The sequence below is a fragment of the Apodemus sylvaticus genome, chromosome 7, assembly GCF_947179515.1.
Source record: "Apodemus sylvaticus chromosome 7, mApoSyl1.1, whole genome shotgun sequence".
NCBI classification, from domain to species: Eukaryota; Metazoa; Chordata; class Mammalia; order Rodentia; family Muridae; genus Apodemus; species Apodemus sylvaticus.
The window spans coordinates 77,331,124-77,350,741 of NC_067478.1; the positions used below are offsets into that span (position 1 = coordinate 77,331,124).

At 41.1% G+C, this 19,618-nt stretch overlaps 1 protein-coding gene across 1 annotated transcript in view; it reads right to left on the reverse strand.

Moving 5' to 3' along the window:
* Arhgap20 (Rho GTPase activating protein 20) overlaps window positions 1-19,618 on the reverse strand; it is an 82,303-nt gene that overhangs the window by 19,539 nt on the left and 43,146 nt on the right. Inside the window, exons 3-8 of the mRNA XM_052188346.1 lie at window positions 12,957-13,121; window positions 9,957-10,106; window positions 6,574-6,615; window positions 5,669-5,753; window positions 4,732-4,809; window positions 2,307-2,373 (exon numbers count right to left, since the gene is read on the reverse strand). Coding sequence (XP_052044306.1) covers window positions 2,307-2,373; window positions 4,732-4,809; window positions 5,669-5,753; window positions 6,574-6,615; window positions 9,957-10,106; window positions 12,957-13,121 — 587 coding nt within the window. The remainder of the gene's footprint in view (window positions 1-2,306; window positions 2,374-4,731; window positions 4,810-5,668; window positions 5,754-6,573; window positions 6,616-9,956; window positions 10,107-12,956; window positions 13,122-19,618) is intronic.

Genomic DNA, 19,618 nt, shown 5'->3' on the forward strand with positions numbered 1-19,618 from the left:
AGTCCACGCCTCACCCCCTAACCCCTCCCCCAAATTCCCCAAAGATTCACCCTGCTATCTAGCACATCTGTGTGAAAAACATTTACTCATGGCAGAATTAGTTGTTCAGCAGCCCTGGGACTGGCCTGTCTGATCTGCTTCTCTCTGAGACTGGTATTCATAGGAAAAAATCTAAAGGAAATCTAAAAAAATCTAGTGGATTCAGAATACAGATAGAGATGCAACACCAAATTGACAAACCAAAGCCTGGACATCTGGCCATAACCCAGTTTCTGTTGGTTAGTACTCCAGGTAAATCATGGGTGTGGTATAGTCCTTCTGTCCTGCCATGCTGCAGGTTTTTTTTTAAGCTAAGACCATATATTTTCACTTACACTCACTGAATGTATCTCAGCAAATCCTTCCTTTGCACTTGACCCAGACACACAAAGTAAATGGGTTATCTACATTCAAACATTACAGAAACCACTAAAGATTAAGGCAAGAAGAGGATGTGGAGAAAGTGGAACACTCCTTCACTGCTGGTGGGATTGTAAGATGGTACAACTACTATAGAAATCAGTCTGGCGGTTCCTAAGAAAACTGGATATGACACTTCTGGAGGACCCTGCTATACCTCTCCTGGGCATATACCCAGAGGATTCCCCAGCATTCAATAAGGACACATGCTCCACTATGTTCATAGCAGTCTTATTTATAATAGCCAGAAGCTGGAAAGAACCCAGATATCCCTCGATGGAGGAATGGATACAGAAAATGTGGTATATATACACAATGGAGTACTATTCAGCAATTAAAAACAATGAATTCATGAATTTTTTTAGGCAAATGGTTTGAACTGGAAAATATCATCCTAAGCGAGGTAACACAATCACAAAAGAATACACATGGAATGCAATCATTGATAAGTGGATATTAATTAGCCCTGAAGCTCTGAATACTGAAGATACAATTAGCATATCAAATGATTCCCATGAAGAAGGAAGAAGAGGGCCCTAATCCTGGAAAGGCTTGATCCAGCATTATAGGGGAGTACCAGGACAGAGAAAAGGGAGGGGGAAAGATAGGAGAATGGATGGAGAGAAGAGGACTTATGGGACATATGGTAGGGACTGGGAAAGGGGAAAGCTTTTAGAATGTAAACAAAGAATATAGAAAAAAAAAAAGATTGAGGCATGAAGGCTCCCATAATTCAAAAGTAACCTCTAAAAACAATGGCCAGCTAACACACACTGCTCTGTAAGCCAGGTTTTTCATTGCAGTTTAGAGTTGTGGTTTTCAGTGAAGCTGAAAGTGGCTCTGTGCCTAAGAGTTACTGTCTTAGTTCTAACTTAATAACATTTTGTCATTTTTAAATGACATTTAAAACCAAACCTGTCTGAGGGAACTGGCTTTGCCCTCAGCATGGCATGACAGCTTCCTATTTTCCGCATTACTAAGATCACTTGAAATACTCATCATCACAGAGTGACCTCGCTGGTAAAGGAGTGCATGGAATGTTGCACGGACACATGCTGCACAGTGGCCAACAGGCAGGCTGTGCCCTAATATTGCTAACTGTTGTTTTAGTTATCATTTGGGGATCTATGAAAAACAGATACCAGAATTTATTTTCATTGCCCCATTTCTGTTACTTACAGAGTGGAATTACTAACCAGTAAATATTTTCAAATAAATAGTTGAGATGAGGTAAGTTGAAATGTACTTCTCAATAATTCCTCAGAACAGCAGGAGTTTGGATTTCAGGCCAGCCTGGACATTGTTTCACAGGCAAAAAGGAAAAAAAAATACTAAAAACAGATGGAAATTTGGCCTGGAGAAATAGTAAAGGGGAATATACTAGTTGGTAGGCTAGTCACTGAAGACTCTCAGGAGTTGAAATGCATTAGTGTCACTTTCTTTGTGATGCTTAGGGAATTCTGGGAGAAAGCAGGTGTTACATACTCAGATGTGGGTACAGTAGACCACTGCACCGTACACAGTACTCTGTGTATAGAGGCAGCCTTGTCATTAGGGTAGGAAAGACAACAGGTGACTCAAGAAGCTGAAATACAAATGTGTGAATGTAGCAAGAGGAATTACAACTCGTACTGCACTCTCATGAAGAAAACACTCCTCATAAAAGGCTTGGCGAGATCTGCCTATAAAGTAAAAACTCCCAGAGGAGAATGTATATTTCCCACCTGTAATCATAAGCAGCCTAAGAGAAAAGATTCCACAGTGAACCCTTGCTACAGTAACATTTAGGCTTAAGACGGTAGGGCCAAAGTAACACGCTGTTATCTTAGACTTTGACAGACACTCACCAATGAGTGGGTATGGTGCCGCTTCTTTTCCAGAATTTACCCACAGTTGGTAATCTCTCTCAGAGCCCTTGAGATAAAAGGATTAAAAATCAAAATAAATCTTTCACATTAGGTACTTGAGTGGGGAAGGTAGTTTGGGGATTTTATGCTATTCAGATTCATGAGTGCATCTGGTTTGGGGGGTAGTAGTACTTATTCCTACAACCATATCCTGTTCAAAAACAGGATCCATCATTGTTGGTCCTCCCATTCCCACAGTCCTGAGCAGACTGCAATGGGATCAGACCTTCCTATCAGTGGCCCACAGCATGTGAAAGTCTAAGAAAACCCTTCAACAAAGGAAGAATATACTTCCTGGTTCTAAATGGCTGAGCTCAACCTCTGAGATTCTCTGGTCTTCTCAGAGAATACTGGACTTAGCATCCAATGTGCCCTGCAAGACAACCTTTCTGTTTATGAGACTATAAAATCAAGTCTCAGAGGCAGGTTTTTAGTTAGCTCAGTGGGCTCTGAGCAGAACGACCAGTAGACTTTCTGGAAATGGATCGCTGGTTGAATTGACTTCAATTTGAACAACTCCATCCAGTCCTGGGGACACAAGGGTTAAGAATTCTCTTATAGAACAGGCCCAGTCATAGAAAACAACAAAATTATTTATTAGTAGAATTATAATCTAACAAAACTATAAATTCCACTTGAAAGAATACTAATGTGTGGACTTTGCTGAATCCTCAAGGAGGGACAAGGCAGAATTCTTATATACAGCCAGAATAGGAATATTTGAGTCTGTTAGAAGAAGAATTTCACTGTCCTGCCTTTAACTTGCAATTAAAAGTCAGGGTCCTGGCTACTGTACAGATTGTGCCTGGCCACAGGAACATGCACATAAGGATCACTTAGTCCCTACTTTGTCATTTAGAAAGGAGCAATCTAATAAAAACACATCTTAGACAGCACTGTCATATCTCTTAGCATGGGTGTCATCAAATAGTCTCAACTCCTATTTCTTTTCAACCTGAGCAGATTGGATTTTGAGGAAACCTAAGAAAATGCATCATGAAGTAGTTAATCTCCCTTCCTATCGTAAAACTATGCACTATATTTGTGCAGGTTAGAAATCAATGCAGAAAAACCCACTTTACTGAGTGTATATAAAATTTGATTATATTCCAACAATATTTACTAACTTTTACTAATCATCAGATTATTTTACCCAGATTTTGGTTGCCTTGAGTCATTAATAGGCTTAGCAGCACTGGATGAGAGCAAATCTAAATACATACAGTAATGTGTGTTATACTACAGCCTCCTTTTAACATACCTCAGTCTGTTACACCACAGACCTAGTTTTAAATATTTATCACATTTATTGTCTCTCTTTGTGTGTGTGCACACATATGTGCAAGGATGACAGAATACATATGGAGGTCAAAGGAAAACTTTCGGGAGTCAGTTCTCTCTTCATACCAAGTGGGTCTTGGGGACGGAACTGGGGTCATCAGATTTGGCGGCATGCACCTGGACAGCAGAACCATCTTGATGGTTCATACCAAGTGTGTTTGGAAATAACCTCACAAATGGCTTTTTCTTAGTTTCCATTCTTCTGAAGTCTCCCAGTTAATAGAAGTACTCTTTGTGGGGTGCTAGCAGCGAGGCCAAGAGAGGATCTGTACCGTTCTCTTCCCTCTGACCTCAATCCCAATATCCCAATCATTTCCATTAACAGCATTTCACAAACTCACCCCAGAAAACAAAGGGTCAGGTTAAAAGTGAGACAGATTGACATAGCACGCACAGTAAGGCTCTTCAAATCTATGGCAGAATTCAAAGCTGTGCTTTTATTTACTAATCCTGAAGAGGAACTGCTGTCTTCTTCAGGACTTGAGGCCAGTCAATATTAATGAAAAAGTATACCACAAAGCAATGCTTTGAATACTGGTAATAATCCTTACATTGAGTCTTAGAATAAAAACAGTATCAGAAGGTCAAGGTTTAGCAGAAGACAGGAGTGGTGGAAGCTACAATTCTGTCCTGCAACTTTCCCCAGACTTTTTATGTATGTGTATAGGACATATAATTAAAATGCATATTATTACCCTAAAGTTCTACTTTAACCATCACGGTCTTTGTGTCACAGAGGTGTTAGAACAGAACAGCACCTGTATGTCATGCTAACATAAAAGCTTTCCTGTTTTCTACATTTGGGGGTGGGGGCAAACGTAACTTTGTTAGTGGTTGTGTTGTGACACAAGGGACTATACCTCTATACATCATCTAAATTATGAGAAATTATTTTGAAATCAAAGTATCAAAGTTAAAGGAGTATTTAGGTGGCAGAGGCAAAGAAATCACATTCAAGGTTCAAGGCCAACCTGGATTACACAAGCAGGGCCATGCTTCAGAAAGAAGAGCAGAGGTAACTTACAGTTATCCCCAACATCTGTAGTGACATGTTGATAACTTCATTTGCTGTGTCTGAATTCATTACAGTTATAGTTTTAAACTGTAGGGAAAGAAACAGAAAAGCGTAATCGTGAATGAAGAGTTCACCGTTTTTAAGCAAGCAGAAATACAGTAGCTTTCTGTCTGTTTCATCTTGGTTTCTTCTATTTAACTGAAGGAGAGAGATAGTTTCTTAGCCCAAAATTTTGAGTATTTTCTTCAAGTAGTAAGATCTGACTTTAGGGGTTGAACTCTCATGAACTATATTTGCCCTCACACGGTGACTGTTAAGGAGAGCTGCTGTGTAGATTGCAGCCCACCGCTTCGTATGAAGGCACATCCCCATCTTGTTCATGGTTGATAACAAGCTCAGCTCGTGGGCTACAATTTCAGCCAACAAAGACCCTATGACGGAGGCAAGCTAAAGGCTTAATGTTTACCATAGAAACACGGCAATTCCTAGATAACGTCTTGTCTTTCAGATCTGTTCCTTGATCTCAGGGATTTCATTCATAAGAACTCAAAGAATGAAAACATTTTCAAAACCGCCCAACCGAAGAACTGACAAGTTGGGAAAAGCTGATCAATACTAACAGTAAATTCCCCCTTGTGGCTTCACTGTGAGAGTCACAGTTGTTCCTGAAAGAACCCAGGCAAATATTCATGCCAGCAATTTTCTATCCAGGGCTACACGTTAAATACTACATGAATTTCCCTTATCCCATTCTCTCCAGAATTTGGTTTGCATCCATTTAAAGATACATATAGATGCACACCCCCACCATGGTACCTCTAAATGCCTGGCTTCTGCAGGACACACACAGTCTGTCTGTCAGCCTGCCTGCCTCCTTTTTCACCCACAATGCTTTCTCTCTCATGCAAGGACCTGGGATTTAGTTTTCTGGCTTAGAAACACTTACATAGGCACAATTCCCAATGTCCTTGGCGAAGATTTTGAGGGGGATGCTCTTTGGGTAGTCCTTCTCCTTTTCTAGAGCGATGTATCTAATCAAATGTAATAATCCGAAACAAAATTGAGTCAAATGGGATTCACTAATAGCTCATTAAAAATAAATCTTAATAACATTGTCAATATACTAATATTGTCTTTTTTTTTTTTGACACAGGTAAGGAAAGAGAAAAAGATTTTCCCCAGAATATTAGGCATGGGACCCTAAAAGAATGGGATATCCACCTCCACTGAGTTTGTTCTCACAGCCTTCCTGTCTTCTCTGAACAGGTATTTCACCTTGCTGGTGAGTACCCAACCACATACATATACTGTACAATGAACTCACTCCTGTTTAGTGCCCAGCATGGTGTAAATCTTGATTATCCATGGAGTGGGAAGAGGAGAGGAAAGAAAAGAAGGAAGAACTCTGCCTTTAAGTGGTAAACCTATGTTGACCACTTTATTCAGTACAGTCAATGGTAGGGATAAAGTCAATGGTAGGGATAATAACCAATTTTTGCAGTGCTCTGAATCAAACCTTGCAATTTTAGGGACTTGAGATGCTCTATGAAGAAAGGACTAGCTCATAGCTTAGAGACATCATACAGAGAAGACACTGGTGATTTCTTTCTAATGCGATCTAATCAGACCCCAGTGTTCTCCTTCCTAGAAAAAAAGTACTTGTAATGAGAGAGTATTACCTACACTATGTTCTAGCTGGTGTACATTCTGAACAGTAGGTTACTTTTAGCAGACAAATGTCAGTTTCCGTTCAAGAGAAGAAGGTGCAACCCTGGGGCACATTTTGCAGTAACATGTTTAGTTTAAGCACAGGTTAACAACAACATCAAAAGTACGTAAACTGAAAAATACCTCTGAAGGAGAGAGAGCCATTTGTCCTTTTGTTCCGGAGAACTGCAGAGAAAATGGAAGAGGAAAAAAAGCCACGTGAAATATTAATGCCAACATTATAAAGCCTGACACTTCGGGTGACTATACCAACAGCCTGCTGTTGTGAACGTAGAGGTGCATGCACTTCCCGGGGTTCAGACCACTGCTTAGAAGATGCTGCAGGCCCTGGGAATGGTCGCACAGTCCAGGATCACTTTATCAGCCCCCCCCCACCTCCCCCACCCTCTCCCTCCCGTGGATCCAAGGCACATCTTTTCAACCTGTTACTGCTCTTTCACCATGACTAGGTCATGGGGAGGCAGGTCCCTTAGTGGAAAGAATATCTGATTTGGAAATGAAACAACTGCACACAAGCAAGTGAGAGCATCACGAGCAAGCCACCTATCCGAGGCCACAGTTTTTATACCTGAAAAGCTGGGTTAATTATTCTCTCCAAGTGCTGTTTTTCAGCTTAAATTGTCATTCATGAAAACACAAAGTATGCTTTAATATTGAGATCAAAGTGAGTTTTTGCAGATGGGTAGAAATGCCTTGGCCCAAAACCCAGTCTATTGTCAGGAAAGGAAACATGTTTTTTTTCATCTCATATACATAGGGCAAAACAATAATTTAGCAGATTTGCTCAAAGCAAACTTATTTTAATTGCTAAAACATTTTGATTAATATGGATGTATGTACAGTTAAATATGTTTCTACTGCCACTGCTGAATTAAAGTTAAACATTCATCTAATTTCTTCTTATATGATCTTGCCTATCACAAATTTTATATAGAAGTTGGAAAAACGTTTCTTGTTCAAGAAAATGTTCAATACATATTTGTAATTTCGTTACGACTAAACTGTCTTCAAACAGTCTTTCAAGCGTTGGTAATATGCATTATTAGAGCATAGAAATTTTCATAGTACTTCCTTGCCATCTTTCTTATAGATTTTTGTTTAAAAACTTTATGTGTGTATGTTTGTGTGACTATATGGCACACGCATGTGGGAGACCACAGAGGCCGGCAGAGGGCACTGGGTCGTCTGGAACAAGTTAGAGGCAGTTGTGAGCCATCTGATGTGGGTGCTGGGAACTGAACTGGGACCCTCTGAAAGAGCACGTATTCCTAACCACTGAGCCACCTCTCCAGCCCCTTCCTTTGTGTGCAACTCCCCCAAGAGATGATCTAGATCCAGTTACAAAAAAAGTTCTAGCTCCCATATTATGAAATTAAAAGTCCCTTTGTACCCTGTTTCTGGCTTTGATTCTCAGGATCCTGCTTCTCAGAGGCACAGGACGGGTGTTGCCTCTTTGGGGGCAATGTGTATAAATGTTACACTAAAGTGTGAACTACTTTGTGTGTCATCTTTCACACTGACAGCCGTGGCTGCCTGTATCCTGCTTAATTCCACAGAGATGGTGAGGTTTTGTGAGTTTGAGTTTCTTGGCCCCACAACAAGCAAGAGCCTTAAAAAAACAGGAACCCCTGAGTGCTGGGGCCTTCCCTCAAGAGTTAACATCTCTCCCTAGTCTTCCAATTCTCCTGGCTCCCCAGAACCCCCAGGTTCTGGAGCTGTTCCTGTTCTGCTCTGAATTTTAAGCAGTTATCTATAGGGCAGCCCCTCTCTTAAGACTGCATTTTTTTTTAATACTACAGGGAGACCTCAATAATTTAATTATTTTTTGAAAGATACTTAACTTGGAAAAAATTTGTTTCCCAAAAAATTATCCAGAGAATAGTAAATTCCTGAGATTTGCCAGCCGTGCGTGCTTCTGTACCGTTGTTATTGCAGTCACAAGGCCCAGCCCAGCTGTTAAAGCCAGGAAACGCTGCCTTTGACTAATAACCAAATTTACTAATAACCACAATCTTGACTTTTTTTCTCCTCAGATTTTTATCAATTCTTTTGGAAATACTTTTTTTTTTCTTGTTCTAGAAGCCAACTCTGGGCCGCACATGGCCTTTAGGGACCGTGTCTCTCTAGGGAAGGTCTGTAGTAATTTCTTAGTCTGTTTTCCTTTGGCAGATTTGAGGAGGAGGGGCTAGGGAGTCTGGGCTTTTCCAGGATTTGACAGATGTTTATTATTAGAGTTATTTTGTTGTTGTTGTTGTTGTTGGGAGGGATGTGAATAAATACTATAGAAGTAAACTGCTCTTATCAATCTGTATTGAGACCTATGTAGCATCTGCATGACATTGCTGGGGATATTAACCTTCCCAAGCAAAATGGTCCCGTATTTCATCCCTTTAAAAAGAGTGGAGATTCCTGGTAACACAGGGTCACCCCCATGTGTGAAATGACTTCCTTTTACCAAGCTGACTAAATACTGGGGATGGACATTATCTTCAGAGACCTGTCACGGAAAGGAAGAGATACCGAGAATGAGACAAATGCGCTTCTTCTGAACAGGTCCTGCGTCAGGTCCTCAGTGCACGTCAGTGCACGTCAGTGCACGGCAAGGCATGGCCTGACATGCCTGCTCCTGAGTTACAGAAAACAGCTTGGAAAGGTTTAGCAGTCTAGCTTCAAAATGATGCCTGGAATCGATTGGTGCTCAATGTGCATGTGATGAACACTAAGATCTTCAAAAGGAAAGTCAACCCTGGAGTTGGCTATACTTGCTCGAAATCACTGAGGTAGGCCGGCCAAGAACCACGGCAGGCTGAAAGGCACACTCTGTAGTCACACATTTTCTAAACACACACAGCCTCACAATTAGTCTTAGGAAACTAAACACTCTTTAAAACAATACACATGCTTCTGGTATCATATCTCTGTAGATATCAAATCAGAACGTAGCATACAGAGTACTTTGACAAATCTGTGTAACAAAAAGCTGGTCTTTTTTTTTTTTTAAAATTGAGAGTAATCAAGCTATTCTAATGTTATTCAAAATGACCCCATGTTTAAACTTAACTGTGCTAGTTTATTAACAGTGAAAGTGCCTTTTTCATGGTTCAAAAAGACTAATCAGCTTAAAGTCTCAATATTTCAAACTAACCCCCTCGCCATTAAAAATGGAGGGTCCCTGATGGACCACCCAATTCTACTTCCACAGTCTCATAAGTTATTTTCCTACTTGTTGTTTCCATAAAATTTTCTTTAAAATCACCAAGCTAGCCCAAGGTGAATTGCCCTTCTGAATCCCCAATATTTACCACTAACTTTCATGTATTTTAATCAAATCGTCTTCAGGCAAGAAGTCAACCATTTGAAGGTTTTTAAGGGCAAAGGAAGGATTTCTCAATGCCTAATTACAGCAGAATATTTTCCTTAAACGTTAGGCATGAACCTGCAAAACCACATCTCCTTGTCCTAGACATTGCTAAGAGCAGCTGACCCCATAACCCCGCGGCTCTTACCTGAAGGTGGCCACAAAGTTCACAGTGGGCCAGCCCAGGACAAAGGACCTGAGAGCGTTTGTGTTGCCTTCCCCTACTTCGTCCACACAGCTGGCTGTCCACATGTCCGTCAGCTTTATTTTATTCTTTATCTTAAAATTGTTGTTATATCTGGTGAGACAGAAACCAAAACAGGTGCTCTTGTTATTTTGTTTCTGGAGTTTTACAGGAGGTTCTGTGTTTGCTCTGGGAGGACAAGTTCTACTCATTGTGGGCAAAGAAAGTCTTATTGTTCCCATCTCCAGTTCCTGAGTCACCAGACTGTACCAAGGACGGTCATCCAGGCCTTGGAAACATTTGGGAAGGCCTGGTTCTCATGCCCCCATCAGCAGCAGAAAATGTCTATAAACTGACCATTTCCACAGGTTGAGTACTACACTGCGATCAAACCCCACTTAAATGTATTTTTGTGATAAAATATTGGTAACCTGCTTACTTTCAAAATTTCTTCAATGTATATACATATGCAGTCCATCGTAGGAGCTAGAGAAATTTATAATAAGCTTTCAATAGAATGGTTGTTAAGACTTTGTGGCTTCAGAAGCACAGATGATCTTAAATTTCACTTCTTGTTTTCTCCCCAATCATTTTCTAGTATTTTCTTGCAAACACTGAAAAACTGTAACCTGAAAACAGAACCTAAGCTAGAGAACAGCAGCAACAAAACAAACAAAAACAGAGGAGAGGGCTAACACAGCTACTAGTCAGCTCTGGGGACTGAGATATTAAGTTCTTTAGTGGGTTGTGACTGCATTTGGCCATTTCTTCCTAATCGTCCTTAGAGCCTTGACATGGAGGTACAATCTAATTTAACCTCAATGATACATTTAATTCTCATGGCAGTTCGAAGTCATAGGTAGTTAGAGGGCAGTGGGAACTATGAAGGGAATGCCCAGGGAAACAGATCTCCTAGCCCAGGGAAATGGATCTCCTAGCATTCAGAACCATTTGGGGAACATAAAAGCTGTAATGAAATCAGAGACACAGCATGTGGAGGTTATAAAGCTCAATTGATATTTATACTGGTTCTTCAAGGACTTGGAAGGAGTAATGTGAAAGGGGGCTAAACACTAAGGGCTACACTGAGTTGTTTCAGCGAATGACATCATCTGGCTACCACCCTGCCCTTCCCCCAAGGGCGAAGACTGACAAGTAGCCATAGGTTTCACACAGCATGGACTTCATATAGAGGCTCAGCCAGTTACTAACTTCACTATACTGAAGCATCGCTTCAATTTCTATTTTTACAACAAGGGACATAATCTTCAACTCAAAATGGTTCTGAAAGGTAAAGTCTTTGGATTGATTGCTAACAGGCCCTATCAGGTGTTTCCGCTCTTACTGCCACGAGTACACCTCTCAGATTAAACTTAGTTTTGCCAAATTAATATCTAGCTTGGCCTGAGTCTTATTTTTATGACACACCATGACTTAGTGTAGATTTAACAAACGTTTACTTTTCTCTAATGACTGAAAAATCACTGTGCAGAGAGTGAATCTGTTCAAGTAGTCTGATCCTTGATGGTGTTTTACAAATACCAAGGAAGCAAAACGGAGCAAGCGCTACAGCCACAGCCTTTATGTTAGCTGTCCTGACAGCTAGTGTTGAACAAGAAGGAAATCTTGGGTAGCCTTAACAGGTATAATCCAACATCCCCCATGTCTATAACCTTAACTGTCATTTCCCCAGGTGAAGCCCTTATTGTCTCCTCCCAGGGCCACTACAGCAGCCTCCTGTCACCTTGCTTCTATTCATGATTTTCCCACAACCCACTCTTTATGATGAGTAAATACTTCAAAGATATGTATCACATGGTGGCACTCCTTGAATCTGAAGATTAAGTTCAAAACTCTCTAGCTTAGCGATTTCAACCTTCCAGAGGCTCCCTCAATGCTCTCTGCTTCCTGATGCACTTCTGTGAAGTTCCCTTTTAATACCATGCCCAGGTTGGCCTGTGTAGCCAGTAACATAGGTCAGAAACGACGGTGTTAAGAGATCTGAAAGACTTTTCAGTGTGAAGGAGGCAGGTACCGTGTTGTGAGAAGTACTGGAGAACAGCAAATGAGGGGAAACGGACATCTCTGGCCTATAGCCAGGGAGACACTCATGCTGCTAGCTTGCAAGTGGATTCTCCTTGAAGTCCTTGAAAGTGCAGTCAAGTCTCAGGGTCAGGAGGGCGGCTGGGCCAGAGCTACCCACTTAAATACTCACGAGTCCTGATTCAAACAGAACGAAATGCTGGTAGTCTTAAACTGCTGTGTTTCAGAGGAATTTGTTATTTATTTAGCTCATCCTCTCAAGGTCTTTAATGGTTGCTTTTCATCCTTTAATAAATCTTTACCCCAACTATGTACACAACACACGCCCTTATCCTCTGCTTCCTATTCTAGCACCTAAGTTTTGCTCTGAGTGTTGGGCACTATCAGCAACTCTTCACACACACATAAGGATGCAAGTTCTCACATCCCTTCCCATAAGGGTGGAGGCTTCTGGGGATCAGGGATTAGACCCATCACATTCTTCACAGTCCCTCCTGTGGAACAAACAGGAGCCTAAATTAATGCTCTAATAAACAACTTTAAAAACCCAAGCTCCCCATTTAAGATATTAGCTCTAGGTGCTGGAGATTTGGCTCAGTAGCTAAGAATGCTGGCTGCTCTTCCTGAGGGAGGACCCAACTTCAACTCCCAGCACCAACATGTAGGCTCACAACCATCTATAACTCCCGTTATGGGTTAAGAGTGTGGGGTGGTGGTGTCTGACACCATCTTCTGGCTTTCTTGAGCATTGCATACATGTGGCAAAAAAAAAAAAAAAAATTCCATGCATGTACAAACATAAATCAAGCTTCTAAAAAGATACCAGCCACTTAGTGGAGGTCCAACCAAGTGGAGAATGTGGTCTCCATGTGAAGAAATTCACTTTATAACAATCACTCAGAACACATGCAGTTTGCTTACTTGATTTTGGCCGAGACAAACAGATCGTTGAATAGGAAAAGATGCCTCTCCTGCCTCTGCAGGCCTCTTTTAAGTTCCACTGGACCGTCAATCAGCAGAGTCCTACTGGAGCACATGAACGATGACAAGAATGCACACGTGTCAATGCTGGCAGAATGGCTGTCTCTGGAAGAGACCACATGCGGCAAAGCCATCAGTCAAGAACGCATCCTCAAGACAGGTTTCTGCCTCATCTGGGCTGACAGTTGTTTATGAATGTGGAACCCAAGGGATGTTATTTTTTACTTTTTCCTTAAAGCAGTGGCTCGGTGTCTTTTCTGGTCTCACTGCTGATTCTGCACACAGTAGTCTCTTAGAACTTTATTATGAAAAAAAAAATCTTTAAAGGACAGTTGAAAATAGCTTCATAATAAATACCCATACAATTGAGGTAGACATTGGCATTAATGTTGTTTCATCTGATGGTTCCTCCCGTTCCCCAATCCAATTGTCTTTCTCAGGATTCATTAGCTCATTTCCTTGCTGCCATTTCAGGATTCACTGCCGTGGACCATGTGTGTCATTAACCAGAGCCCAATGTTTACTTAACAGTTGTCTCATAATTAAAACGTATGCATCAATGAAATGTACAAGGCAAAAATCTTCGGTGCACATACCCTAAGTTTTGACAAACGCATTCACCTATGAAATCTGAACTCTTAAACCAAGATACAGACAATCGTTCCAAAAAAGGCCATTCTTCTGGGTCACCATGTAGGGGCATGTGCGGGTCCCTGGGTGGTTTCACCCTCACAGGGTGAGAATGATGCTTAGTTCAGCATATTTTTTTTACAGACCAATGATGTAAACATTATCCCCTCCCCACTGACAAGCACACTTTAGCCACTGTTAGCCGGCTTGCTCTGTATACCCAGCGTCTGCTGGCCAATGAAGTCTTTGGAATGAGAGCCCACGTGGCAGAACTCTTTCCCTCTTCCATGTTCTCTGCAACAGCCGCTGTCCCTGCAGACCCCAGATGTGCCTTCTCCCACACCCTCCTCTTTAGGAGTCTCCTCTGGATGGCTTCTCCTCGCCATAAGCCAGTCTCAGGTGGTGAGGATGCCTCCACAGTCCTCAGACTGCACAACCAACCAAGATAATGCTTGAACGGACAGGGGAGGTTGTGGCCTAGTGATGCTATACAAAATAGAGCATCCTGTCTGGGCTATAGTTTGTTCTATGCTTTGGTTTAAACATTTACTTCTAAAACTTAGAAGTTCAGGACAAGAGCCACTAACCTGAAGCAACTCAGGAGCTATCATTATTCGCTTGAGGTTAGATTAGGCCAAGGGGGTTAATGTAGGCGATTAAAAAAAAAAAAAGGTTTACCTTTGAAAGCAAAGGATTTCCACACATAATAAAACCTCTACCTCAAAGTTAATATACCTTCAAATAGTACTTGGTGGTACTGTTGGGAAGAACCCTCAAAAAAAATTGAAAGATTTATTTCTGTTTTGAATTTAGCATCGTGCAAGTCTATTGTCTGTTAATTTTAAACTTATTTATGTATGACAAGAAATGCTTCAAGACCTTAACAAGCTGAGCCTTGACTTAAAAAGAATACATGTTATAGTACATCTGAAGAAAATCAAAATCACTCAGCACTCACATAATTAAAAACTTTCATCTAAGGGGACAAACACATAACTTTGTTTTATAAAACAAACACCATCTTGGTGTTTTTTACTTAAAATGCATTGTCAGACAATGATGAAGTATTTATTTTTATTCCAAGTGCAATTATTAATTTTGTCTCTTATAGGAATGGGAGGAGGGTAAGCCTTCTATTTAACTCTTCATATGGCCTGAGTAAGATCTATGGGTTATAATTAACTGAGCTCTAAACTGATTTAACAAGTACTGCAAACTATAAAAATTAACCTGCTGCGACTTCTGCATGACCATACCATTTTAAAGACTCTATGAGGCTGTTTCTGAATGGCAAAGAGAATTTCAAGCCATAATTGTTACTAAAATCAGGTAACTTCCCTGCATCCTGGGACATAATATTCCCTAATAGTTTCTAATTGGGCTTATGCTAAAACTCAGGTTAAGTTTTAGATAAAGCTTGAGAGAGATAGTTGCTTCATATTAAATCACAAAGCAGTGGTTGGGGAGGTGACTCAGTAGGGAAAGGGGCTTGGGGTGCAACTGTGAGCATCTGAGTTTGAGATCTCCAGAAACCAAGGAAAGCTGGGTGTGGCAGAACACATCTGTGCTACCAGGACTGGTACAGTGAGATGGGAACCGAGACAGGGGACCCCAGATGCTGGCTAGCCCAATAGGGGACCCCAGATGCTAGCTAGCCCAATAGCCTGTGAATGCACTGCTGAGGCTAGCAACAAAGACCCTGCCTCAGGGTAGAAAGGACTGACACCCGGGGTTCCCCTCTGACCACCACACAATGCTGTATCATCTGTTCACTGCTGACCCCTCTCCCCCCATGCAAAACACCTCAAAGCAAAATAGGCAAAATTGCTCAACTCTTCTTGGGAAACACCTATGTTCATAAGTGATAATCAATATATTAAGTAGGATCCACACAACCCTAAGTCCTGGTACATTACCTAGTACACAGTTACCTTTCAATAATTATTGGTTTTTTGGATTTGGTTTTTTTTTTGAGACAGGGTTTCTCTGTATAGCCCTGGTTGGCCTGGAACTCACTCAATAGACCAGGCTGGCCTCAAACTCAGAAATCTGCCTGCCTCTGCCTCCCATAGTGCTGGGATTACAGGTGTGCGCCACCACTGCCTGGTGCAATAATTATTGAAAACAATGTACTTCCTAAAAATATCGCTTAACTTAAAACCCATTGCAAATGTCCTATCTTCTATGATAGCATTCTCAATTTTAAATGAGTCTTTGCTTGTCATCTCCTATGTGATGTATGCTCAGTTCTTTGCTTCCTTAATGTTCTAATTCAAATTTACTGTGAATAGCATGCAATGCATGTAATAGTGTTAAATTTTGCTTTGCTAGGTACCTGATGGATTCATTCATGGAAGACAGATCTGGTTGTGAGGAATCGGACAAAGAAAACAATGAGAACCCAGTGCCTTGCCAGACACCCAGGGTACTGAGGCCCAGCACAGCTACAAGACTGGCTGGGTTAGGACAGTTTCTTATAGGACCCCAAGTCTTAAAGGATGGGCAGACAGATGAGTAAACACAGAAGAGCACTCTAAGAAAAGGAAGTGTGTTCTGGTAATAGGGATGTACAGGAGGGATTGGATTACAGGACTTGTGAAGAGTATTTCTTTGTGTCATAAGAATCACATTTAGACTTTACCCCAAAGCATTGGAGGCTTTTAGGCAGTATGCTGTGTTTGTAACATATTGAAGGGAACAGAGTAGGGTAACTTTGGGAGAGGAAAACCACTAGGAAGCGGTCACAATAAACTTAGGTAAGAATGTAGGACATTCAACAGTGAGGAAGAAAAGGACGGAGGAAAACACATTTTAGAATTATTAATGTGCGCTCTACTACAACTGTAATTAGCTGTGGGGCTAAAATGAAAATAACATGGGCAAGAATATGAGCCGTATTGTTCAGTCTGGACTCAAGTTTTTTTTTTTTTTTCTTGTATGCCTTGCTGGGTATTGGACCGAGGGCCTTGGGCACCTGCTTTCTCTTTATTTTAAGGCAGTCTCACCTAATTCCCCACAATGCCCCTGAATTTGTCCCGTCATCCAGACAGGCCTTGAACGTGCCATGACTCACAATCACACTTTGTTGGGGCCACACAGAGGTAGCAACAATTTTGCACATACAGTTTGTCACTTTCCTTCTATGTCTACTATACTTCTGCCCCCCCCCCCAAAGTACTTAAACCAATGATTTTTGCTTAACTATTGCTGTTTTTAAAGGCTCATCTAATTTTGAATTCTGTCAAAAATTATAGCAAATACCCATAGATTTTTTTCATATTTATTTGTGTGTGTGTGTGTGTGTGTGTGTGTGCATGCTTGTGTGTGCAATGTATGTGAAGTATGTATGTGGAAACTTGAAGTCAAACTCAGCATTTCTTGGGAGATGTCCCACTTGTGGGACTTTGTTTTGTTGTTGTTGTTGTTGAGACAGGATCTCACACTAGGAACTGGGCTCACCATGACCTGGTAGCTCACCCATCAGTCTGTGTGGCCAGCAAGCTCTAGAATCCTCCTATGTATACAACATCTCCAGTGCTGGGATTCCCGGCATGCAACACCATGCCCAGCCTTTTACAGTGGTGCCTAGGATCAGACCAAGGTCCTCACCGCTGTGTGTCGAGCTCTCTACTGACTGAGCTCTTTCTACAGCCCTTGTGTTTTGAAGATTCATTAGCAGTTACAATATGCACAATGTGCAACCATAATCACTATTCTAGTTATTTTCACTTAAAAATGTAAAATTCATTAGCATTTACAGTATGCACAATGAGCAACCATGATCACTATCTATATCACTCTGGAAGGAAAGCCTGTAGGTCTTCAGCGTTGGCTCCTCATCAGGCCTGTCCCGTGCCCCTCATGGATCTGCCTACTTTGCATACATCATACCAGACTGTATGTGCTCTTGTCTGTCTCCCTGCTTTAGGCTAGTGTAAGAGTCTCAAGGTTCATTCTGTCACTTCTCTCAATGTTTTTGACTGCTACATGTTTCCATGTATGGATACACTTCTGACATCACTAGCTGAGGGGTAATTTGGGTGTTTGAACCTTGTGGCTACTGTGACTGATGCTGCTGTGGAAATGTCTGTTCTCAGTGCTGAGTAGACTGACGAAGAGAAGTGCTGGATTACATGGTAATACCTGACTTCCTAAAGAACCACTGGACTTCTCCATGGTCACCTTCCCACTCTGTACCCCACCAGGGATGGGTAAAAGCCCTCTTCTGCTTATGTCTTAAGGGTATTTTTAACACACACGCACACACACACACACCGAGAGAGAGAGAGAGAGAGAGAGAGAGAGAGAGAGAGAGAGAGAGAGAGAGAGAGAGAGAGAATGAGAGAGAGAGAGACCACACACCAGGGCTCCATAACTGCTTCTGTAGTTTGTAACAGATGCCTTAACTGAACTCTACTTTCTTGCTGACTCCATTCTTCAATTTGCATTTAATATTTCCATCAAACTGAAGCTTCTAAATGCGTGGTGCCAGTGATATTAGAATATAAACTGTCTAATAAGTAAGCTCAACTTGGTTAGGCTATGCCAGTTTACAACTCTCTATATCGTCTGTCCTTGAGTGGTATCCCTGCTGAGCTGTTCCGAATAAATTAGGCAAGAAATAATTTGAAACAAAAGAACACAGCCATTGAAATGAGGCTACAGAATCACTATTGATACCCATTCATGTCATTCAGCAATAAAACTGAGTTTATGGCATATTCGTGACCATCTTGAACATTTCAGCAATAAAACCTGGAAAGTTTTTAAGTCTAAAGCAATTATTTCTTACTGATGGGTAAACAAGCAGGTGCTAAGGCCTCTCAATATTTATCATTGTAATAAAAATCACACTCAAATTACTAAAAAATACAACTAATTACACTATAAAATAGTATGACAGATACATACATATATACATACGTATATATATATGTATGTATATATGTATGTATCTTCAAATTAACTAGACAACAGAAGCCCTGGATTGTGAGAACAGAGCCTAGTGATAGTGCTAATATCATGATAAAAATGAACTCAGTTATGACAAGGGCTTGGAAGGACAGATGGAACAACGTTTGAATGCGCAGAATGAGCAGAGCCTTTAAGAGCAAGAAATATATAAAGGTGCACTATAATCAGCAAAACATTGATTAGAGTAGGTAGTATCTATATTACAGTCATCAACATATCATATATTGAGTATGTTAATAATTAGATGATATGAATAGTCAAAAATGAAGGAACATAGACAAGTAAAACAGAGTAGTAAGATGGGAGAAGGACATGAGGGGCAGACGGACAACAAACAGTTACATTAACAGAGTCAGACCCACTCACACAAGAGAGAGTATTTTCCAAGAATAAAGCATGTAACATCTCCACAGCCTTGACAGAGAAGTGAATCAACAACAGTGACTTAGAGTTTAAGGCACTCATGAGATGTTAGTGACAAAAGAAGCTTTTGTGATTGGCCTCTTTAATGCAACAAGTCTCAACTTTCCTAATGCTGCCACATTTTAAAACAGTTCCTCAGTCATGGCAACCCCCATGAATAACATTATTTTCACGGCTTCTATGTAACTGTAATTTGGAGACTGTTACGAATTGTAATGTAAACATCTGTTTTCCTGGCGCGCTTAGTGAAAGGGCAGTTCTACCCCCACAGGGGTCATGGTGCACCAATTGAGAACTGCTGCTTAGCCAAAGACTTAAACCACAGAATACACTCAAAGACACAGCAGCTCGATTAACAGAAAGAAACATGGGTCTCAGAACATCAAATGAGACAGTAACTTTGCAAGAACAGCTCTATTGCAAAATGAAAGGATGATGAGAAGCAGGCAAGCCTCGGGAGAGGGCCCGAGGAAACGCCAAACTGATTCTGTTACTTTTACGTGGCCTGTTGACTTCAAAATACCATCTATCCCCATTATGAACTAAGAGTAATTTCAGTCATACTGAATAAGAGA